Consider the following 24,592-nt stretch of genomic DNA (forward strand, 5'->3'; position numbering starts at 1 on the left):
GTACTATCTTTTAGATACACCAGTTTACATTTGGTAGCTGAGTTTTTAGGAAAGAAAGTACTTTTCTAAAAAGTACTTAGAAAAAAGTACTTTTCTAAAAAGTACTTAGAAAAAAGTACTTTTCTAAAAAGTACTTAGAAAAAAGTACTTTTCTAAAAAGTACTTAGAAAAAAGTACTTTTCTAAAAAGTACTTAGAAAAAAGTACTTTTCTAAAAAGTACTTAGAAAAAAGTACTTTTCTAAAAAGTACTTAGAAAAAAGTACTTTTCTTAATTTGCTTTTCATTAGACTCATGAAAGTCCAGGCTGGTGTATGGGTCTTGGCAGAACCTCCCAGGGTCTTGGTTACAGTCTGTCTGGTTCTCACAATTATGAAAGCTCATGAGTGGAGGAAAATCCCATGATTGAATGCATCATTATGCCAGGAGCCACCTTTGGGCTGTAGGACCTGTTGACTCACGGTGTCCCATTGGGAGTTGGAAGTCATGCAGCTTCAAGGGTACAGCCCAGGAAGTGATTGAGGGCTGAGACCCAGCAAACACTGGGTATGCTGTTCAAGATGGTATCATTCCTCTCTTGGGATTTTTGCTGGCTTAGCTCTGGTCTTAATGATCAGCCTAGATCAATGTGCTCAAATGCCAGTTCACAAACTACTTTTCTGGCAGACAGAGCCCTCTTAACCTGTCAGTCAGCCGCCTTTGTCACAAGTGGGTTTGGCATATAGTGCTGAAGGTCATGGAATTTTGTTAGAGCGTTAGTGAAATGAGACATTTGTGACACCCTCATTGTGGTATTTCTGCTAATTATGAGCCCACGTGTCTGTCTTTCACATATGGTGAGCCTGATTGCTTTTTCTAGCCTGGGATTTTGCCTTGAGATTCTTTTTGTTTGTTTATTTCAAGTTTTTATTTAAATTCTAGTTAGTTAACATATAGTGTAATATGTTGCAGGGGTAGAATTTAGTGATTCATCACTTACATATAACACCCCGTGCTCATCACAGGTGCCCTCCTTAATGCCCATCTCCTCCCACCCACCTCCCCTCCAGCAACCTTCAGCATGTTCTCTATAGTTAAGAGTCTGTTTTGCGGTTTGCCCCTCGCTCTCTTTTTTTCCACCCTATGTTCATCTGTTTTGTTTCTTAAATTCCACATGTGAGTGAACTCATATGGTATTTGTCTTTCTCTGACTGACTTATTTCTCTTAGCATAATAGCATAATACGCTCGTTCCATCCACGTCATTGTAAATAGCAAGATTTCATTCTTTTTTATGGCCGAGAAATATTCCATTGTGTTTATATATATATATATCTCTATATCTATATCTGTATGCACATACCACATCTTCTTTATCCATTCATCAGTTGATGGACATTTGGGCTCTTTCCATAATTTGGCTATTGTTGATAATGCTGCTATAAACGTCAGGGTGCATGTGTCTATTTGAATCAGTATTTTTGTATTCTTTGGGTAAATACCTAGTAGTGCAATTGCTGGATCGTAGTTCTCTTTTTAACTTTTTGAGGAACCTCTGTACTGTTTTCCAGAGTGGCTGCACCAGTTTGCATCCCTACCAACAGTGTAAGAGGGTTCCCCTTTTTCCACATCCTTGCCAACATCTGTTGTTTCCTGTGTTGTTGATTTTAGCCATTGGCCTTGAGATTTTTTTTTTTAATTTATTTATTTGAGAGAGAGAGAGACAGCGAGAGAGAGCATGAGCAGGGGGTAGAGGGAGAAGCAGGCTCCTCACTGAGCCAGGAACCTGATGCGGGGCTCGATCCCAGGACCCTGGGATCATGACCTGAGCCAAAGGCAGACGCTTAACCGACTGAGCCACCCAGGCGCCCCTGGCCTTGAGATTCTTAGTGAAATACCATCCACAGCTTTCTTCCATGAAGAAGGATAGACAAGAGTTTAGTGCCAGCAGACTGGAAGAGGAAACGGGGAAGATGAGCCATGATGTGTATGTGGTGGTACAGTGAGCTGGCACCAGAAGCCCTGGTCTGGTCTTGGGCTCATCACTAACTAGCCTTGTGATGCTTAGGCAAGTCCCCTCACCTCCGAAGGCCTCCATCTCCTCAGCCCTTCCTTCTGCCCTGTCCACCCACAGCATGGAGGATCCCATTGGGAAAACGTTGATTGCTGTACTTTGTAAATGGTAATTTGCTATCCCAGCATCCTAACCTATGAGCACCATTGTAATAAGGTGATTAAAACTCACTCTGGTAGGTGTAAGGGGGCCCTAGTGGCCACTTCTCATGGCGGTGACCATTTACAAGTCACCAACGCTTAAGTGACCAAGTGTAGAGAGCCCCCTCTCCCTCTCCCTCTGCATGTGTCATACCTACACTCCCCTCCTCTTGATTTGCCACATGAACTAGTGGTTTCCTTTTTTTTTTTTTTTTAAGATTTTATTTATTTATTTGACAGAGACACAGCAAGAGAGGGAACACAAGCAGGGGGAGTGGGAGAGAAAGAAGCAGGCTTCCCACCGAGCAGGGAGCCGGATGAGGGGCTCGATCCCAGGACCCTGGGATCATGACCTGAGCCAAAGGCAGACACCTGACTGATCTACCCAGGCACCCTGAACTAGTGGTTTCCAGGGTAGCTTCAGCAGCTCCTGTGAAGACCTCAGTTAGCTTCTTCTCTAAATTCCTATGGTTGATAAACACTTTCAGGTAATTTCATTTAACTCTTAAAAACCAACTTTGAGCCTTGAAGGCCAATGGAGCATCACCAGATGGAGGGGGAAAAAAAAATGAGTTTGCTGCCTCCCCAACTTGCAGCCACCAGGGCCATATCCATTGGCCTATTGATAGTCATGTATGTCTCTTAAGACATACGGTCACAGGAGGTTGGAGCTGGGTAAGTTCGTAGAGGCCATAAAATATGGCTTTTAATTTTTCCCCCGTGTCCTTCACACCAAGGACAGTTCTCAATAGGTACTTAATGAATCTTTGAATCCCCTGACAGTTAGCCATGTTGAGGGACCATCCAAAAGAAGCCTGTAGACTATCTGGCTAGTGAGCTTCAAAGCTTTGCAATTAGCATGATGGGAACCAGCTTAACTTGAGCTAAAAAGAGACTGTAGGTGAATTCATCATTGACAGTGGGGGCCCGGTAAGAGCAGGTCGGTGGGCCAGTCCAGATCTCTCTCCACGACTGCAGTATCCATTATGTGGGCAGCGTGGCAGAACGACTAGAATCGTGATCAGTGACTTAGGTACGTTAAAAGGATGTTGTAGAAATCGTGGAGTAGATCTCTATCATGCAGAGAATTTTCCTTATCTTAAACCACTGGATTTACCTGACCTCAGTTCCCCACATTCACGCCATGCCTGGTGTCTCCTCAGTGTTCAGCCAAATCAAGGTCAGGATAAAGAGGAGATTTGGTTGGAAGTAAGCTGGATATTCAGGCTCCTGCAGTAATACTCAATTATTGAATTCTCTCGAAGCACCAACTCCTATATAATGAAGTCCTCGGTTTTTAAATATCTTTAGAAATCAGGTGACTCAGGATTGGCAACAGCCAGCTTGCTGTTTCCTGCTTTCTTATAAAAATAAGATGGTAAAAATCCCAGGGAATTGGCTGGAGTTGTTAAAAGATAATCTTGAGCATTTTAATGCACATTATTTTTCATGCATCTTTGAGCCTTAAAAACCTCCATGGAATAGGACAGGAATCAGATGGAAGAGAAATCAGCTTGCCATCATCCTGCGGCCCTGAGACCCCAGCCAGATCCGGTGTCCCGTGCAGCCCTGGCGCTCGACTACACCTGCCCGAGCTGAGAGGCATGTAGGAAGAGCTGTAGCTTTGATGCATTCTTCGCACTTATTCTGAGTATAGTCAATCCCAAACAAAATAAAACAAAAAGGTTCATTTACATCAAGGTTCGTAGTGTGTGTTTTCTCGGACGTTTGGCATTATTTCAACGTCGAAAAGTATTTCTAATGCGCTGTAGCTCTTTTCTCCCTCTCTCTCTCTCCGCCCCTCACCCATCATGTAACGTGTCCCCGTACCTGCAATGCTGTTTGTACCTCTCTGGTAACGAAATTTGGGTCAGCAGAATGTGTCGCTGGTGTTTCTCCTTGTTAACAGTATTGATTGCTGTCCTGTATGACCAGAGACCCTGGTTGACTGGGAAGGTGTTCACGATGTGGCCCTTCAGAGCTCTTACTCTGTGTGCGCATGCCCACCAGATTTACAACTCTGTCAGACCACCTTTTTATTTTTCTGCTGTGATTGACAGTGCCTTAACCAGTATCACTTGCCATGGACGGTCTTGGGTTGGGTGTAGTAACATGTTTGACTAAGTGCTTTCTAGCATGAATCTAAACCAATCCTTGATTTAGAATAGCCAACTTCCCACTCCCAGGATATTTTACTGAGACTGTCTTGGTTATAAAGTTTTTCACTGGGTGTCTTAAAACAGTGAAAATGCTTATCTATAAATGTAGTAAAGTGTCTGTATATGTTGATCTTCCTTATTTTCTTGCCTCTCTCCTACTACCAGACTGTGGTGGTAGCCACATTCGCAAAACGTTTTATAGGGTATGGAGGGCAACATTTTAAGCATAGAAATGGAAAGCAGGATACCAAGCAAGAGGATGGGGGAGGGAGGGAGTCCATCAAAGCCATTTCTGTATATTAAGGATTCGTTGAGGAGAAAGGCCAAAGGCCAAGAAAGGCAAGTTTTCATTCATCACAGGCAGGTGTCATGAGGAAGGGACGGAAAACCCACTTGGTCCCAGAAGAAACAGATAGAAGTTCTCTGCCACGTGAATTCATAAAATTAGGAATCCATTAGCAGCCATTCTTAAGTGATACGTTGTGATGTTGAACTCTGTGAACGTACCGTTTCGTTTACCTGCAAATGATTTCAGTGCTCAGGAGGGAGAAGGGTCAGGACAGTAAGCAGAATGAATACCCACGCAGCCAGGTTCCGCACTGTGAAATACGGAGCCAGTTCAACTTAAAACAAACCTGGTGTTTTTTGTTGTTTTTTTTTTTTAAAGATTTTATTTATTTATTTGAGAGAGAGAATGAGAGAGAGAGAGCATGAGAGGGGGTTGGGTCAGAGGGAGAAGCAGACTCCCTGCTGAGCAGAGAGCCCGATGCGGGACTCGCTCCCGGGACTCCAGGATCATGACCTGAGCCGAAGGCAGTCGCTTAACCAACTGAGCCACCCAGGCGCCCAACCTGGTGGTTTTTAAAGATGCGTTTTCAGAGGGTGTAAATAACGCGTAATTGGGAAAGTGTTTTGCGGCCTTCTGAGGGCTCTGTTTGGAGAGGCGGCTGTTCCAAATGCAGGTGAGTGAATGTCCACGAGCCCACACTTACACTGGTTTTTCTTCTGTTGCAGCACATCAGGTCCACCCATCTGGCCGGGCAGTACCTTCTTCAAGAGAAATGGAGCCCTTCTGCAAGGTAGGTCTCTAGGAGCGCCCCCTCCCCGCCCCCCCCGGCCCTGTGCCCTTGTGCTGGTAGCAGCCAGGGGAGCTCTGTCCTCCTTAGGAGTGGGCACTGTCTGGAGAAGTGTGACTGCTGTGGGTTGGGGCTGTTTGTCCAGTTCTCTTTATTTCTTCCTACTCATGTCTCCTGGTTGCTGTGGATTGTTAGCCCGAAACCGGGACTAGTTCTCTGGTCTGCCCCAACTGGTCCTGTTTCAGAAGTATTCGGCTTGCTTTGGTGAAACTGGAATGGTGTGGCAGTCGGGATATGAGAGTAGCATGAACTGAGCTGGTCAGCTGGTGAAAACACCCCCCTTAAGGTATTCCCAGTGCTCGGGCAAATGAGGAATGTTTGGGGTGTTCTGGCATTTTGGTGAATGTGGTTCCGCTCTTCCTTGCTGGCCCCTAATGTTGGCATGTGCCTGGAGGGTTGGCTGTGGGGTGTTCCAGGGCTCAGAGTTCAGTCACCCCACTCCTGTCCCCACCAGCGTCCTTTGCAGGGGGACGTCCTTCCCGTTGTCCGGCCCACCCTTTGCTGCTGTGCTGTCAGTCCTATCCCAAGTCCTCAAGGAATTCCAGCTGCCTGTCCATCTCTGCTGTGGCTATTAAGTGTCTTTTGAAATGACTGAATAAAGTGAAAGAAGAATAAATGGTTACAAGTAGCCATAAGATGCCTCCTAGATACTTCTGGATTATCACTGCTTTGTAGGTCTGCTGTGCAGATAAGCTGGAATCGGTGGGCTCCTGAGGTTTCCAGTTTCCTGTCCCCATTAACCTCGATCAGCTGGGTGTCGGGGTGGCACAAAAGCAGATGGCTCTGGTGGTCCCGAGAGCTTGAGGACTGCACTGGGCTTCTAGTGCGGCGTGGTCTGTGCATTTTGGTTGGTTTAGAGCCGGTAAGCCTCTTTTCCTGAAAAGTACATGCCGAGGACCAGCCAGGTGTGTGAAGGAGTGGAATATAAATGTGACTGAGAAAAGGGATATTTATCTTCAGGTTTCTTGTACCTCAAAGAGATGGCATCACATTTCTGTTGTTGTTTTATAAGCCATGTGATTACATACTGTCTTTATAATAGCCTGTGAAATTGGCGACTGAAGGATTTCCTTGCCTGTTTGCTTGGGACAGGTGAAATTTAGGCAGGCAGGTTTGACTAATCCTCATTTTAATGACCATTATAGATATCCTAAATATCTAAGGAAAAAAGGGAACTTCCTCCACTCTCAAAGATTAATACATAATTTTAAAAAATCCGTTCTCCCTTCAGATGGCAAATGGAAACCAATTATGATAAGCCTTGGGGAGTTTTTTCAAGTGAATTTCAAAGTTTTGTGCATATTTATTTTTCCTCTAGATCTATAACAATGATATGAATATCATTCATGTTTGGATTATTTTCAGAAGAGGGATTTTATTTAGTGAGCACATTTTCTTACAGAATTTTTATTCATTAAGTTTCACATTAAGTAAGACTTGCTCTTAGGATATTAGTTTCTGGTTGTTTCTGCTGGACGCGAAAGCATGAAGAAAACATCAATAAGGTTCTGAAGTTGAGTGATTTCACCATGAGATTCTATCTCATAGGTATGGACCTTTTTTCTCTCTCTGATAGGGTCTAAAATTCTAATTATTCTGAGCTCTGAGGATCACATTATTATAGATTTCAGATGCTTATTCAGTCCACATCCACTTCAATGCAGCCCTCCTATTTTTTTTTAATTTTAATTTTAATTTTCTTGTACATGTGAAAATCAGAAGACTCTTGGTTGGAGTTTGAGAAGGCGGGCCAGGATTTGCTCATTTTTTCCTGCGATATTTCTTTGCTCTATATTTGCTATATCTGTATATAGAGTTCTCAAGACACTTTCATGGTGCTGAGATTTTTCAAACTCTGTGCCTCTTCTCCCTAATTAATATTTTTGTGTTCCTTCGGTGGGTGGTACTGGTTCATCAAGAAGTTGCTAACGCCCATGAGCAAAAGTTTTACAATAAAAATATAGGTATATAAAGAAGGGAGCTGCCCAGTCATGCCAGTGGACGGTTTGGGTTAGACTCAAGTAGAAGAAAAAGCACCTGATTTATACTCACTTTCTCGTCTTTATACTTTACATTTTCAAACTACGCGCATGTTCCTTCTTTTCCCCTGTAACAAGCAGGAGGGCATTGGTTCTAGGTAGTTAGGCTAGGAAAGAGCTCTGTTAGTAGGTCCCAGCCAATCTTGGGACTGAAGGCAAACAGGATGCCCTGAAGAACCCGCTTCCTAGAACAGGGGTAGAAGGTGGCCCAGAGGCCCGGGGACCGGTCGGCAAAGCCCAGCTGACTGTGGGCCCTCCTCACGTGCACAGCTGGCTGACCTGGGGCTACAACACGGGGATCATTGGGGAGAACCCCGCTGTGTGGAGTGGCCCTGGGAGTTGAGACTAAAAAGAAGGTAGGCATGGCCGAAGCAGCAGATGTGTCACACCGTTTGGAGGAGGGAGGCTGATTTTTGTCAGGAGGGTGGGAGAGTAGGGGCTGTCAATTAACCCTTGAACAAGGCCTTGAAAAATAGATTGTGGGCATGTGGAAACAGAACAAAGGGCATTGCGAGAAGGGGAAACAAGAGTCTGTAGGCAAGAGGGCGCACGGCGAGGGGGACGTTATGTGGTGGTTGTGAACAAGGAATGATTCGTGGGCACGTTGGGATGGCGACAGCCCATGTTCTCAGCAAGATATGCTTCAGAGCACTGTGATGTCCAGAGAGGACACGGTGGAAGTTAGACCCTGAAACCCATGGAACAATAGGACATAATGGTTACCTAATGGGAACCTGTGTGTGTTGTCTAGTAGTCGTTTGGTTTGTTAGCTGTCGAGAAGAAACAGGAGTTTTTTTTTCCCCCCAGCATAAAACCAATTGCAAGAACTAATTGGAAGGAAGCACTCAGTCCTACTCGAGTGTGGCCTCTGTTTGGTTCTTGCAGAGTCACTGGCAAGAGGGCCTGCTGAGTCATCTAGCAGTTTTGAGGATAATGGGGTAAGATTTGGTTTAGATTACACCAGGCATGGGTACTTAACATAATGGGTCACTTCATCAATTCACAGTATTTATTTTAAATGCCATTTAAGCTGCTAGAGACAATTTTAGGATGTTAGCGGTTTCAGGGACCAGAGAGTACTTCGGTTCTCGTACAATGGAAACCTTGTCGTGTGCCAGAAAGGGACAAACCCTTTGTTTAAAGGGGACCCAGGACGGGTCCAAACAGATGAGTGTGGCTTATTCGGAGCCCTGCAGGAGTGGCCAGCTGACAGGTGTCTTCAGCTGTCCCCTGCTCATGTCTGTGTGTCCCTGTTTTGGTCTCTCTGTGTTTGAGATACATTTTTTATTTTATTATTAATAATGTCTCTCTCTCACTCTTTTTAATGAGAGAGTAAAGCGTTTTATATATATTTTTTCTTTTCCAAACGCCCTAGCACCTCTCCCCCCCCACCCACACTTACACACACACATTCCATTCACCCATCAAACTTAAAATTAGGTTACTTTATTTAAACATCACCCTTGGATGGGTTACTTTAATGAGTCAGCGATTCCTAATTAAAGACATTCTTCGCCCCTGGTCTGACACTTCATCCGGTCCCAGGAGGTTTCATCCCAGCGCTACGTAGGGCCTTGCTGTGCTTTTCGCTTCCTGCCTTCTACTCAGAGTTCTACAAGCCGCTGTCATCTTGGCTTCCGCCTCCGCCCTTTCGGCCTTCGCTGGGCCCGTCGCCCTCAGAACTCCCGTGCGGTTGTGTTCAGAGGGAAGCCTTTGCCTCTAGTGCTCTGTGCCAACTGCCCGTTTGGGCCCACCTGTCTCTTACCTCTAGCCCTTCCTTGGAGCAGGTGCTCCCCGGGCCCACCCCCACTACCCCACCTGCAAACACTTCTTTCTTACCCATCTCTGTGTCAGCCACCGGATTGGGCTGGAGTTACCCAGGGGGGCCCAGGGCCCGCCCCCTCAACCCTTTACAGCCCATTCTGGGGTCTGACTGCACATCCCAGCCTTTGTGGTAGAGCTGCTTGGGCACGGATGCTGCCACCCCCCAGGCCCCCTTGCTAACACCCTGCCAGCCTTCTGGACCCTCCCTCCGCCTTCCTTCTCTCCAGGACAGGGCCACTAATTACTAGTAAATCTGTTTCCTTATGATGCAGTGGTGGAATTAAAATAAATTCCATAACACGCATAACAGATTTTTATTTCCATTCTCTTCTCACAACCCACTGGATGAGCTAATGAAATGGAAAGAAGACCTCCAAGGCACTTTCAGGGCACAGAGCAGGACTGTGCTGACTGTGCCGCAGGCCCACAAGCAGACAGGGAAAAAGGAAACCAGCTCTTTTGCTGTCAGATGCACGCTGTTCCTAGGGCATAGATGCGCGCTTGCCATTGGTCAAACACCGGTGAGGTTGACCGTGACCATTGGACGACTCGCTTTGGGGAATGCCAGTTGCCCAAGTTCCAGGTTGGCTTTAGATGCTCCCTTTCCTGGGAGTTTATGTCCACAGCCCTGACCCTTTGGCACGGCTCTGCTATGCGTTTTTACTGTTCAAATGTATGCTGTACCTCACTTTGGCAGTATTTCCTGCCCCGAAAGGCTCAAGAGCAAGTATTCAGTGTATCAGAAACAAGTTCTAGGGGGAGAAGCACTGGATGACGAGCAAGGGGGCCTAGTTATGGTCCCAGTGCTGCCACTGGGTAAACTTTGTGACCTTGAGCAAGCCACAGGGCATCCTGAGTTTTTCCTGTTCTTACGTGTGAATTAAGGCGGCGGCAGCGGATTCCCATGGAGCACCAGCTCTGCTCCATTCTGGCAACTTTGTTTCCTAAAAGCGGCTCAAAATGGATTTGAGGCTTAGCTCTAGCTCCGTAGAAAGAGTGCTACCTTCAGCCAGCTGTGTCTGCAGATGGGTCCAAGAAGAGGAAACAGGGTCGTGGCAGCCTGGCTGAAGATTCCAGTCCTTGAACAAGACAACTCTGGAAGGTCGCATGGATCTTAGGGAGGCAGTACATTATAAATTTGGACAGCCTGGCAATGAACCAGTGAGCCCTGTCTTAGATTCTGGGGCAACTGGCTTAAACCTCTCTGTGGGGATGATGATGATGATGATGATGATGATAATAATAATAGTACTTGTCTCATGGGGCTCTTGTGAGGATTCAAGAAATTCATATTAGTAAGGCATTTAGAAGATGCTAAATTCCTAGTGAGAGTTAGTTATTAGAACATCTTACAAAACTCTGGAAAAATAGGAAAATAGAGCTGAAATCCTCTGAACGTGATTGATTTCCCTGTGCTCTTTACCTTCCTTGCTAAAATTTCCCTTGTCCATTTGCTAGTGTTAGTGATTTTCAGAACAGGGCCAAAGACAGGACACCCCAGATCCTGTTGGATGTATACATAGATCTGAAAGATTTGTTCATCCCTTTATCTCCGATTCCTTTCAGATAGGACTGCTTCCTTGAGAGGTCACCCAGTTCACAAACATGGAGCTATCCCCCTCGCTCTAAAATTGCATATACACAGCAGGAGCATAGACAGCCACACGAGAGGGCATGGATTTAGCACCACATCAGCCCGGGTTTGAAGCCCTCCCTCCCTGGGCACCAGCTGTTTGACCTTGGGCCTCAGTTTTGATTGTCTCTACAGTGGGGCTACCAGAATCTTTGTGGAGTTTAAGGGAGCACAAGAATGTACAAACATAAGCCCAGTCCAGTGTCTGGCACCTCACAAATGCTCTATCAGAACAAAGATTTATTAACTTTCGACTGTTTCATTCCCAGGGTTTCTGATCATTAATCCTGGCAGATAGATTCAAGGTGAAAAGTTCCAAAACACCTCAAAGGAGCGGCCTCCTGATCACCTCTCCTTTGCTCTTGATTTCCCTTCTCACTGCCAGCCCACAGTTGTTTCCTTCTCTCTGGAACCAGGATGGCGCTGCTGGACCCCATCTTTGCCGTGGCCGCAGGCCCCTGGGCCCTGGCACTTCTGTACTTCTCTCCAGAAAGACCGTGGCTCGGATCTCGGGACTTGTTTGGCTTTGCCTTGACCCTCCCCCACTCATTTCTTTCACATTTGATTGTAGCCCCTGGGCTCTTTGGCTCCTTTCATCTAATCTGCTCCACAAGCTGACTCTTTTGTCCATTTTGCAAAGGAGGGCATCTACCTAATGCATAAACCTCCTGATTCTTGTCCCCCAGGCACACCCGTTTCAAAAAAATGTAGTAATAACGGAAAGGTGGGGGGAGGAAAACCTCCCTACATTTTCCCCCAAGTCCTAATTGCCTTCTGTCCTCTTTTGGCCTGTGGAGCCCTTTGGTTTTTAGGAGGGGCCCCTTTCTCTTGGCATCATTTGTCTTATTGTTCTGCACTGAGTTACGTATAAGGATATTTACGTAACCACAATCATAAAGTCAGGTGAATTTAAAGGCGTGCTGGTCACCTCTCTAATCACTAATGTTCTACGTGGTCACTGAGAACATACTCTTAAACTAGTTAAATATAAGGAAATGCTAAAAAAAAAAAAAAAACCCACACACACATGGAAATGCAATTATAAAAGAAGGCTTTGGTCAATTTTGACTGTCACTGTCTCTTGGGAATCCAAATTTACCCCATCTCTAGTTACCCCAACTTCCCCAGTGTCTCCAGCGGGGCGTGGAACCTGAGAAAACATCAGTCCCGTAGCCTGGATTTTCCTTTCTGGCTCAACGTCAGCGGGTCTGTCTCCGATCATCTCTAGGAACCATTTTCATGAAAATCTGGTGTTGCACCCTGAGAAAATGGTACCCTGTGGACGGAAATAGGGAAGTGAGAAGGAGTTGCCGGTCTGATGGGGGACATGGCATTGAGAGCTTCTTCTGGGTCAGGCACCTGCTGGGCGGGGTCTGTGGGTTGCCCCTCCTGTTTCTGGGTAGTGCCGCTAGGAGGGGAGACAGGCTGGAGTTCAGGAGAAAGGAGGTCAAGGCTGGAAGGGGAGTGTTGGAAGTTGTTAATCCAGAAATGGCCACTGCAAATGATGCAGATGAGATTTTCATGGGGGCAGAGAATGAAAAAGAGGGGAAAGATCCATGTTGAAAAATGTAGATTTATGATAGAAAGTGGTGGGAGCTGATAACAGCAACAGTAACAGCAGAGAAGAGCCCAGTTGGAAACTGGGGAAAATCACTGAAGTGAAGGGCAAAGAGTTTCAGAAAGAGGGGAGGGTGGGAGCACCCACTGGCACAGAGAAGCCAGGGAGGATGGAATTGAGCAAGAGCCATCTGTGGGCTCTAATGGTTATAGGGGCACAAGGGCACATAGCCACTAGTCTCCTTTCTGTCTTTATGGACCTGCCTGTTCAGGACATTTTTTATAAGTGGAATCATATAACATATGACCTTTTGTGTCTGGCCGTATGTATTCTTTTTCTCTCTTTCTTTCTTTCTTTTTTTTAAAGGGGGGAGGGGCAGAGGGAGAGAATCTCCAGCAGACTCCCTGCTGAGCGCAGAGCCTGACACGGCTTGATCCCACAACCCTGAGATCACGACCTGAGCCAAAACCAAGAGTTGGACACTCGACCGACTGAGCCACCCAGGCACCCCAGTATTTTACATTATTTTTATATTAGCCTTATACATTAGGTATTATTACTCCCCTTTTGTAGATGGGAAAAATAAGTCCCAAACAAATTTCCTGCTTCAGGTCACAGATCCAGGGTCATAAGCCTGGACTCAAACTAACTGATCTTCGGTTCAGCATGGCCTAAGTACTTTTTGAAGTGTTCCACTTGAGATGTTTGCCCGTTCTGCAGTGTTTTGCAGACTGGGGCTGGGGAGAATCCTGTCATAATGGTCAAAAGCAGTTTATAATGACAAGACAGAAAGATGGAAATGAATACTTACATTGTCTTCTTTCATTCAAGTAATCAAGGTGCTTCATTTCTCTTTTGCTCCCCACGCAGGACTATTGTAAACAGCTGAATATTAAGATATTTTAAAGACTGTAGATAGAGAAAAGGGGAAATCCTCAAATTAGTCATTCAAAGATTAATGCAATGAGAGGAACCCACACCTCCACAGAATGAATATTTTGAGTGTGTATGGATTTTATAGTCATAGAGAGAGATAGAGCTATTTTTATACCAATTATAATTCTTCAATAGAAATATATCCTTACAGTTTTAATTTTTGAACATTAAAAATGTTTCCCTTATCTATTAAATTGTATCAGATTATAAAATGCATAAAGATGATACAATTTTGGATCACATTGTACTGTAGGGCCTGCTTTTATCAAAGTGCTCAATCTTAAAAATACAATTGGAAAAGTCATTCTCCTTGAAGTTCTATTTAACTCTGTGGGGAGAGAAGTCTAGAAATATTTTTATGCAATTGCCAAGAGGCTCACAATGAAGAATTTTTTAGAATATACTCATGGAGCTGTTCACATTACAGTTTCAGAAGTGTACTTAAATGCATCTGTCTACCTGTGAACTGCAAGAGGTCAAGTTTGTGTTTTTGTTTGGTTCCCTGGACGACCAAAGGGCGTGGCTGAGAACTCCTGGGTGTAGTGCTCACTGTGGAGCACGTGCTAGATTAGGAGTGTATGTGTGCGTGTGTGTGCACGCACGCGAATGTGGCCCAGGCACTCAGGCTTGTTCCCACCCCGTATTGAGTCTGCAAGAACAAATTTCTCCTGCCTCATCCCCCTGCCCTTCTTCTCTCTGGTGATTCCACCCCACCCAGTTCTCCTGTTGGCCTTTGTAAACGATGGCATGAGGATAAAAGACCTCAGTTTTCAAATCAGGTGTACCTGGATCCATCCCCTTGCCTGGCTGCCTAATTGCCGTCTGACCTTGGAAAAGTTACGTGAACCACTTTGGGCTACTGCCAAATGCAAAAACGCCAGTCCTGCGAGATCAGTATCTTTGTGGGGACTAGCTGATGCCAGTCTGTGTAGCGTCCCTGGCACTTTGCAGGAGCTCCACGTGCAGGCCCCATCACCGATGCTTTCCCTCCAGGGGAGGCAGCGTGCCTGGGAGGGAAGAGTGGAGACCTTGGAGGTGGCCAGTCGTGGGTCCACCAGCTGTGTGACCTCAAGCAACTCCTCAGATGCGTCTGAGCTCTTCCTTCCCAGCCAGTCAAAGAGATAGCAGTGTTGCATGAGGTTTTGTAAGAATTACAAGATAGTGTACATCTAGGGGCTGGCAATTATTGAGTGTTTAATAAATAGAATTCATTATGCTTATGATAGCATTTCTGCCATTTCCTAAGGGTTTCAATACCTTCCACCCGCAAATAACAATACCATAAAAAAAAATCCTTCCCCAGTTGATGGGAACTTATACCTTCAGGAGTCTTTAAGACTGTTTCCAGTGTGTCTGAAGCACCTGCTACATGAAGGCAAATGCCCACGAGATTACCTGATCCCAGCAGGAGGAGGAGAACTGGAGTTCTTACCGGCTGTTCTCACTGACACTTTGTAGTGACTAAGATCTTTTTTTTTTTAAAGACTTTATTTATTTGACAGAGAGAGACACAGCAAGAGAGGGAACACAAGCAGGGGGAGTGGGAGAAGCAGGCTTCCCGTGGAGGAGGGAGCAGGGAGCCCGATGCGGGGCTGGAGCCCGATGGGGGGCCCAATCCCAGGACCCCGGGATCATGACCTGAGCCAAAGGCAGACGCTTAACTGACTCAGCCACCCAGGTGTGCCCGGAGTGACTAAGATCTCGCAGAAATGTGACACACAGAAATAAGAAGATTCCTTGGGGATGGGTTAGAATGGCTTCTGATCTGTACCCATGTTTCTTTCTCTCAGTATCTCTGTGCCAGAATACGAACTATTTGCAAAGCTGCATTTCAGAGATGGGAGGGAGAGAAAGAAAGGAGAGAGATACAGTGATCAAGAACTTTAGACAGTCATTTAAAAGCTCACATTGAACTTGTCCCCCACTTCATGGTCACCCTAGCACACATGAGTTGGCCCCTTTTTGGGCTGTGATTTTTTTTTTTTTTAATGGGGCTTATTTCGGATGATCTCATGCTGCTAATTTGACACAGATGGCATTGAAGTGTTAGAACTACATGTCTGTGCATAGAGCCGCGCTAACCTAGTGTCTTGGCCATGAGTTCATTTCCCACACTGTGAGCATGATTGTGAACACACCGTGACAAGAGGTGAGAAGCCTGTGACATGTAGAAAGGCCACTTCTGTTTATCATTTGTGTGTGTACTATATTTCTCAGATTCTAAGAGGCTTCATTCGTTGAGCTTTGCCATGGTTGTGAAGTGAAACAATTACGAAAGAAGTTTTCACTTTTAAACTTGCGCAGCTATCGTAAGCCCAAATGGGGGTGCTTTGTGAGACCCACTGGTTTTCCCCTACCCCAGCTTCCAATACAAATTGCAAATGGGGAAGTGCCAACTTCCTATAGGAGCTCCCTGGCCTCAGCAGTTAGTTGAGAGATGGGCGTGTAACCCAATCCAGGGCAGGCACGTCTTACCTTGGATCTGGGGGCTCTGAAGGATGTGCTGGATTCAACAAGGGGTACCATGTGGAGTCAACCACTGTTGCCAAGAAATGGCACCAAGGCAAAGAAGCAGAGATGAGGGGCCACTCTACCACTGTCCTTCCTGTGGTTGGATTACATAAGCTCTAAATTCCCCATTTTACTTGACCCAACTTGATTTTTGGGGGGTGGGGCTGTACACCCGAGAGTCCTTGACTAATAAAGAATCTCTAAGTGAATAGCCTCAGTTAAACTAAATGTATGTCACTGATGATTTCTGTGTGCCAGTAAAATTCCAACTCTCCATTGGTCTAGGAGACCCACTTAGTAATTTGGCTGTCAAATGAAAGAATATAAGATGAGCGTAGAGAGCTTTTCTGAGATGGTGACTTAACAAAGTAGGATCGTGGTAGTAATAATACTTAGTCTCTCTTTTCCCCAACTCAGCTTAGTCTCTGGTGGAAATAAGCTTGGAGAAGCTCTCATTGGGTTTACAAGGTGGCTGCCACAGCCTCTTGTACTGCAGACCTCAGCTTGGAGTCTAGCATTTCCTGAGTGTCTTCAGGAAAAGTTCTGGGCAGCATTGTAATTAGACCAGCCTGGATCACATGACCACTGGGAACCATCGCTGTGACCAGAGGAATTGGTGGGGAGGGGCGCAGATTGTTTTATGCTGGGGGTGGAAACATCACTTCAAAGCACATGGATGGCTTGGGAGATGAAATGTTCTCCAGATGCAAGTCTGGATCAGTTCCCAAAGAAGGGAAGAACTGTCCATTACAACAGCACAGCCATTTTATTTAAAAAGCAAAGCACTGGAGGGATGCCTGTCTGGCTCAGTTGGTAGAGTGTGTGACTCTTGATCTCAGGGTTGTAAGTTTGAGCCCCACGTTGGGTGTAGAGATTATTTAAAAATAAAATCTGTTAAAATTTTTTTAAAAAGAAGCACAGGACACAAAAATGTGAGGTTACATATGCAAGTATATGTAGCCACTAAGTGGAAGATCTAAGGCCAGAATGCAGATCTTCCCATTTGAGACTCTTCTAGCTTTCTTTTAATGATAATGGCCATTAGCCATGGGTGTACAGGATTATCAAGATCTCAGGGCATAAGGTGGTGTCATTCAAGTTAAAGTAATTTCCCAGAGGCCCAGAATCTTAGTTAATGATGACATTCACTTTTTCTGGCAGACTGGGGATTGCTAAAAGGTATTGCCTTAACTAGACTTGCTGCCTGTTGATAAGGGAAAGATGGAAGATGGGATACAGCTGCCCTTTCCTGGGGATTAACCTTGGGCAACGAACCTCCGTATCTTCATGAACTTCCCTTCACAGCCAGAGTTGGTCCCCAGAGCCCTATCTTTAGAGTACAAGATGCTTGGACAGTTGGTGAGTGTATTAATCAGCTAGAGCTGCCATGACAAAATACCACAGACTGGGTGACTAAAACAACAGAAATTTATTTGCTCACAGTTCTGGAGACTAGAAGTCCAAGGTCAAGGGGGCAGCAGGGTTGATCTCCCCTGGTCATCTCTTCTTGGCTTGCAGATGGCCGCCTGCTCACTGTGTCCTCGCATGGCCTATTCTGTGTGCATGTGCTTCACCTGGTCTCTTTCTCTTCTTATAAGTTCACCAGCCCTATTAGATGAAGGCCCTATTATGGTCATATTGCATTAGAGCCCCACCCTTATGTCCTCATTTAACCTTATCCAAACTCAGCCACATTGAGGGTTAAGGTTTCAACATAGGAATTGGGGGGGTGGGGGAGGACACAGTTCAGTCCAGCTCAGTTCAGTGAATTACATGTAAACATTTCACAAACATCCCTTCATTTCCCACAGTGTGCTTAGGTTGATAGAGGCTGGGGATAGAGATAAGTAGATTTTTCCAGCCTCAAGGAGTTTGCGGTCTAGCTCGGGGGCAGAATCACCCAGAAGCCTTGGTGGTTTGTGCCGTCTCCAAAGAGCTCAGACTCTGGGGGAAGGAAGTCAGGAGTTCAGGGAAGACTTCACGGAGGGGTGTTTGCTAGTGCCAGGTGAGGCTGCCATCCCAGCGTCTCCTAAATCTGTTTGACATGGTCAGCCATGCATTTCTCAATCAGTGTCACTCCAGGCCCCAATACAAAAGGGGCACCATGATATTGCAGTCATGGCCAAAACACTCACAAGCTCACAAAATAGTGACGCCCACAACCAAAGGCACGGGTCCTAAGTAAGTGCACAAGACAGTATGTTGGTGTGTGACATTGATATGTTCACAAAGGAGAAATGTGATAAGCCAGGATAGAGATGGAAAGTCACCCTGTCCTTATTCCTTACAGGAAAGAGGATGGGAAGGTGAAAGAAAAGCATTCTGGGCAGAATGGTGGGGAGATTCTGATAAAGGTAGTGGAGAGTGCCTTTGACCTTGAGGACTTGCGGGAGATGGCACCATTTCAGACTTGCACTGAAATTAGACCTATAAGCAAGGGTAAAGAACTAAGAGCCGCTTGGGGCGCCTGGGTGCTCAGTCATAAAGCATCTGCCTTCGGCTCGGGTCATGATCTCAGCATCTTGGGATCGCGCCCCGCGTCGGGCTCCCGTCGGCGGGAAGCCTGGTTCTCCCTCTCCCACGTCCCCTGCTTGTGTTCCTGCTCTCGCTGGGTCTCTCTCTCTGTCAAATAAATAAATAAAATCTTAAAAAAAAAAAAATAAATAAGAGCTCTACACAAACATGGGCGGGAAAACTGCTGCTGGGTGGCTGCTTTGGCGTCACGGGACCGACATCACGTGATCACCACGGACCATGGTCCTCTCCATGTGCGTTGTTATGGGCACAGCTGGAGCCAGAGCTGGGAGGCCATCAGAGCAGCTGTACTAACCCCACGAGAGGAGAGTGGAGAGCAAATCATTTGGGGGTAGAGGTAGAAGTGGGGGGCCAGAGGTGGGGGTCCAGGGGTGGGGCAGCTGGGCAGACTGAGGGGTGTTAGAGCCCCCAGATCACCGCAGTCTGGGGCGTCTTTGCATTTCTGTCATTACCCAGGCTACTTAGGAAAAGCAGTAATAATCACATCGTAAATCAGTATAGTTTGAAGAGTAGTTGAGTAATGAAAATCCAGTTCAGGACCAGAGATGGAGCCTCTTCAGGCTCACTTGCTAGTTCCCAACTTAATTTTTTTAAAATTAAGATAGTGCTAATGCAGAGACTCAAAATTGTGCACAATCCAAAATGTAGTGAGGGTGAGGGGGAAAGATAAGATGCTAAATGAAAAAATGAGTTCTGTTTCTGAAACTGTCACAACCGAGTAAGTGTTCATGGGGGTTGGGGACTGGGGTTAAGGGGGTGATATAGTTCTCTATATAAGGCCGTCTAACTATAAATGGCATTTTCGAACATGTGAGTCAATGAATTTAGAGGAAAATGAGGTTTCCTAAAATAGCAGTTGTGGAACATACACAACTGAGTTTGGCATTGGAGGGACCTGGCTTTGGATCTGACTCTGACAATCCCTCATACCACCCCTCTCCTGCCCATACATGGAACTACATATTCCCTTACACGTATACATATATGCCTCTTGGCTTGGTCAAATACTCGACTTTGAACTTCTGTTTCTTCATCTGTAAAATTGGGAGGATACCACCTCCCTTCCACAAAGGAAATGAAATAATGTGCAAGCCTATGTGTGCCTAGTGACTCCAATGGTGATCACCTTGGTTCAGGGTTGCCCCCTGCCAGAGTTTGCAGGGATGTGCAAGGAAAACTCAAGGTTGTGGTTATCTTTGGGGTATAAGGTGGTGACTGGAGAGGTTGGAAGGGAGGCTCCTGTTTGCCAGTTTGTTCATCTGGGTGCTGGTTACATGGGCAAATGGTCTGTGAGAATTCATTGAGCTGGACATGTATGTGGGCTTTGCTAGGTATATTACTTTGGTCAAAAGTTTCAAAAATGGGCAACAAAAATGTCATTACACCTACTTGATTTCAGATTTTCATTATGCACATGCAGTGAACTTCAGAATTCTTACATAATTAAAGATGAGATTGTCATAGATTTTTATTAAATCAATGTAGTAAATTAAAGCTGGTGAAACACAAAATAAGAATTTCTCTCACAATTCAAGCGTGTTTTATTAAGGCCTGCTGGACCTGCTTGTTATTGATATTGTTAATACAATATTTAGATTCTATTTTGAACTTGCCAGCTGGCGGAGATTACTGAAATGTCAATCTTTCCTGAGAGTGGGTTTGTTGTTGTTTTTTAAGCTATTTAGAACCAGAGAGTTAGGTTCTTAAATGTAGGTCAAGATGAATTTATGTGTCTAAGTGAAATTAGGGGAAAAAATGAAAACTCTAGCAAAAACTTTGAGAGAAGTTCTTTGCCAGAACACATAGGAGAACTCGTACAAACCTGAAATTTTTTTATCTAAACAAACGTGGTTTTCCATTCCATCATCTTGATGAATAAATGTGTTGGTGAAGTAATTGGTTTAGAAATCATTATTAAAACCTTGAAACTTTGTAGCAAGCATTTCTCTAGTGAAGAAAACAATGTGTTTGAAAACTTGAGATTTAAAAACAAGCAGGCCAGGATGGGGAATGGGCGAAATGGGTAAAGGTTGTCAAAAGGTACAAACTTCCAGGTATAAAATAAATTAAGTCCTGGGGATGTAATATACAGCATGGTGACTAGAATTAACACTACGGAATTGCATATTTGAGCCGATAGGAGAGTAGATCTTAAAAGTTCTCACCCCAGAAGCAAAAACAACCTGTTACTACACATGGATGTTAACTAGACTTACTGTGGTGGTCATTTTGCATTGTGTAAAAATATCAAATCATTATGTTGTACACCTGAAAATAATATAGTTATGTCAGTCATATCTCAGTAAAAGTAAAAATAAAAAATAAGATGAGAATAAGCAGGCCAGTTACAATGAGATTTGTCACTTCCAGAGGAATATGGAATAACCAGGATCTTTTTCAACTGAAAGCACATATAATCATGCTTGTACCTTGAAGGCTGACCAGAAGGGTATCCTTCCTCTGCAGCGTTTGTTGAAATGATTGAAGTGTTGTTCAGGAAAGCCTGTCAGATCTCTGAACCATTTGTTATCTTCAGTTAAGCTGTAGGGCCCCACATATCAGTCCCTTGTAAATACTGTCTGCATGGTTAATGCTGCCTCTTAAATTTTCAGATCTCTTAAGAATGTGTTGTAATTAAAAAAAAAAAAAAGTGTAGCATCATTTTTACATTAGTACTCAGACCTGGATTTTGCTTTCAGAGTGTCCCCAAGCCTAAGGCTGTGCGTGACACTGCCATAGTTCAGGGACAGAGAGAATCTCAGATATATCTGTGTTTGCTTTCCCAAAAGAGTTAAGACAATATTACGATGCATTTTCTTTTTGTAGTTAAGGGTAGGTACCCACCTGTTCTGATTTTGACGAGTTACACTGTTGAATGCGCAGTAGAGTCTACACACGGAAATGTTTCTGAAGGCCTTTGTTTCCTTCCGAAGTCTGTCCAGACCAGGCTGGGAGGTATCCATAGCATGGCCTGTATTCAACCCTCCATCGGCCCTTCCAGTATTTTCATCTCCGAGATGGGACAAGAAAGTACATGCCCTGGTTTGGGGGTCACATCGCGGCTCAAAATCGAATTGTGGGAGTTCCTCCTGCAGGTGTCTCTTACATGTCTTAGCGTGATTTCTAATTTGTCCACACCCTCCCTTCACTTCTCATAAAAAAGTATTTGCTTAATGTTTTTCCTTAGAACAGGGTAATTTACATAGTGTTTCCTGTGTATTCAGGATCGTTATTTTGGTGAGAGCAACGGAGTGCCACCCATCCCATCCTGGTCTCCGGTTTGTATGTGGTGCGGACATAGATGCAGGGACCAGCTCGAGTCCCGAGATTTCAGAGCCGGGGCCCTCTCAGACACCTAGCTAGGCACAGCCACCACAAACAGACTGGTAAACCTGGCCCAGAGAGCCATGCCTGGCTCTGGGCCTCAGGGCAAACTGGTGGCTAAGCCAGCCCCTCTGCAGGCCAGTCCAGCTCTCCTGTTCTGCCGTCCTTTCAAATCAGATCAACTCCCCTTCTCTTCTGGGTCTGCCAGAGATACAGAAAGGGAGAAAAGAAACCCCAAACTGTGTGTCTCATCATCAAAATCAGTAAGGTAAGGCTGGATTACTTCTTTCTCATCGTGCTGGCATCAGCCCTGGCCTGGAATCCCAGCTTCTTTCTCACTAGCAGCACTGTCTCAGATCTCAGTTTGTCTGCGAAATGGGAAGGTAGGACCCCCGCCCTGTGCTGGGTCACAGGGAAGATTTACATGGGATCGCCTCAGTGCCGGGTATACAGTAAGCACTCCATAATTAGAAACTACCACGCAACCACTTGGTAGCTCTGACTCTTCTTGGGCTCCTTCTGAGAAATGGCACGCCACAGCCGGCCCCGGGTTTGAACTGAGCACACTGCTCATATGACTGGTCCGGAGTCTGACTGAGGCTGACCCCAACCCGCATTACATAAGCGAGAAAACGAAGGGCAGATGCTGGAAGGGTAATCGTAGTTATTTTGAGCTGTGGAATTAGGGGTCATTTTTTATTCACAGCATATTGGCTACGGTAAGGTGGTATTGGTTACACAAATTAAAATATATAAAGGAATAAAAAGAATTCTACAGCTGCTAGTTTATGCTCATTAGGTTATTGTTCATGGTTAGTTTCCATCTTCAAAGATCAAGCAACGTTTGCAAAAATGTAAAATGGCAGAATTTTTTTTGCCATTTAAGGCGTTCTGCGCTACTTAAACACTAGACAGTGGGGAAGCATTAGATCGCACCCCTCATGGTGCCCAGTGTGTGCACCTGAGAGTTCTTACATTTTAAATAAATATGATCCATATCTTTAGATTGTTTTGTGGAAGGAATAACATCTAATGGCAATGACAGAAGCCCTCAGCTTTCAGGCCCCGTTGGCCGCGCACACGAGGCCCAGGTCAAAGCCACATGCACCCAGGCAGTGCCAGCTGGGAGCTCTTTGGCAGGTCCCCCACCCTCCTGATGCAGATGGACTGAGCTATGGCTAAGAAGGAGAGGGAACCGCTCTGTATGTTAACAGTACACGGCGAAGCACAGAAGGTCTTTGCTGCAGCCCGGAGCTCTGGTCCAGGCTGTCAAAGCGCACCCCCCACCCCCGGATTCCTGGCCACCTCAGGAATGGTCCTGGCTCTGTGCCCAAGAGAACAGATTCCCCTCACAGATACGGAAAAGCATTTCAGTTGGCAGATAAAGATCTTTTTGATCACATTTGGGAACGGGTAGTGTTTGGGTAGTTAGTTTGGTTCAAAGTATAGGGTTATGTGGGGACATAGTGTACAGGCTGTTTGGAGTACCCAGAACTTTTAAAAGAACTTTCAAAAAAAAACATGATTACGTGTTTTTAAACGACCAGAACACTGTTCAGGTATTCTAAGTGATCCATTCATTTTGTCTGATACACAAAGCCACAGACTTCCACCATCTACTGTCACCTGTACATGGTTCCTTAGACCAACCTGATGCTTTTCCATCAGGACCAGAGTTTTAGTTCTGTGTGTGGAGCTGCTGCATGAAGTTGAGAGATGATAGATTCAGAATTGAAGGTCAGGATTCTAGATTTTGAATTTGCATAGCTGTTTTTATTTTACTTAAAATTTTTTATAACTTTAAAACATACTTAATATGCAGTTCAGATATGCTTCCAGATGTTCTCTGACAACCAGAGCCAGGAGGAAGGTTTCTGTTTGGGGAGTTGACCGCCAAAGCCAAAAACTTTCCTCCGAGCCGTAGTCTCTACTTTGGTGCTCATTACTGTCTGCTTTAGAGCTGCCATGCTGCAAAGGGCTGCATGTCAGTGACTATATTTAATTAATTAGTCTAACATACTCCACCTTGTTCCAAAAAGAATTTGCAATAGATTGCAAAAATGCAGCATAACTAGAATTTTTTTAAAGCACATGCAGAAATCAAGACAAAGGGAAAATGTAGGAGGCCCAACATTAGTATATAAAATTAGTATCATAAGTTCTGTGTATTGGTTTAAGGCGTAGAGTGGTCTGTCATGAATTTGGCTTTGAGCTCCCTAGTAGCTAAGGCAAAGAGAGAAACATGATCACTTGTATGGTTTATTTCCTTTTTTTGATCATTTGTTTGGCTTCAATGGTCAGAAGATTAAAACTGACTCGTAACTGAGGAGAAATAGAGGTCCCTGGTACTAATTTGTCCTTTAGGTCCTCAGAGAGAGAGGGAGAAATCCTGAGTTACATTGCAGGATACAGAGGAAGTTGTCTATAACGTCTCTTCAGGTAGGCCAATAGCCACAAGACATTTAGAAGCCAGTTCTTCAGTGTTAGCCTCGGGATGTTGCCTTCTTTAGTCTGAATGCAGGTCTGGGCTAGGGCCACGGGGTCTGCTGTTTTAAAAGCTCCCAGGTGATTCTGAGGTACGGACTTGATACCATCAGTTTTCAGGTAGTGAGAAATGTGTCACAAACCTGATGAGAGGCCAGAGCTAGGAACACTGAGTCAGCGAGTAGTTGGTGAGCAGGAGCTGACGAGTGTGTGAGAGGCGAAGCTCACTGAGGGAGTAGTAGGCCTGGAGAGAGACAAAGGTG

At 45.2% G+C, this 24,592-nt stretch overlaps 1 protein-coding gene and 1 long non-coding RNA gene across 9 annotated transcripts in view; one reads left to right on the plus strand and one right to left on the minus strand.

Moving 5' to 3' along the window:
* Positions 1-24,592, plus strand: part of FOXN3 (forkhead box N3) — a 392,956-nt gene that overhangs the window by 272,192 nt on the left and 96,172 nt on the right. For all 8 annotated transcript variants that reach the window (XM_028098118.2, XM_028098133.2, XM_028098140.2 and 5 more), the window contains one exon: positions 5,364-5,428. In XM_028098118.2, the coding sequence (XP_027953919.1) occupies positions 5,364-5,428 (65 nt within the window). The remainder of the gene's footprint in view (positions 1-5,363; positions 5,429-24,592) is intronic.
* LOC114204954 (uncharacterized) lies at positions 8,955-17,604 on the minus strand. The gene is made up of 3 exons (XR_003608291.2): positions 17,428-17,604; positions 13,351-13,448; positions 8,955-12,257 (listed from the first exon to the last, which is right to left on the minus strand). It is a non-coding gene; the product is annotated as an uncharacterized LOC114204954 (long non-coding RNA).

The sequence above is a fragment of the Eumetopias jubatus genome, unplaced genomic scaffold (genome assembly GCF_037043125.1).
Source record: "Eumetopias jubatus isolate StellerSeaLion01/CBP00866 unplaced genomic scaffold, mEumJub1_p1.0 scaffold_7, whole genome shotgun sequence".
NCBI lineage: Eukaryota > Metazoa > Chordata > Mammalia > Carnivora > Otariidae > Eumetopias > Eumetopias jubatus.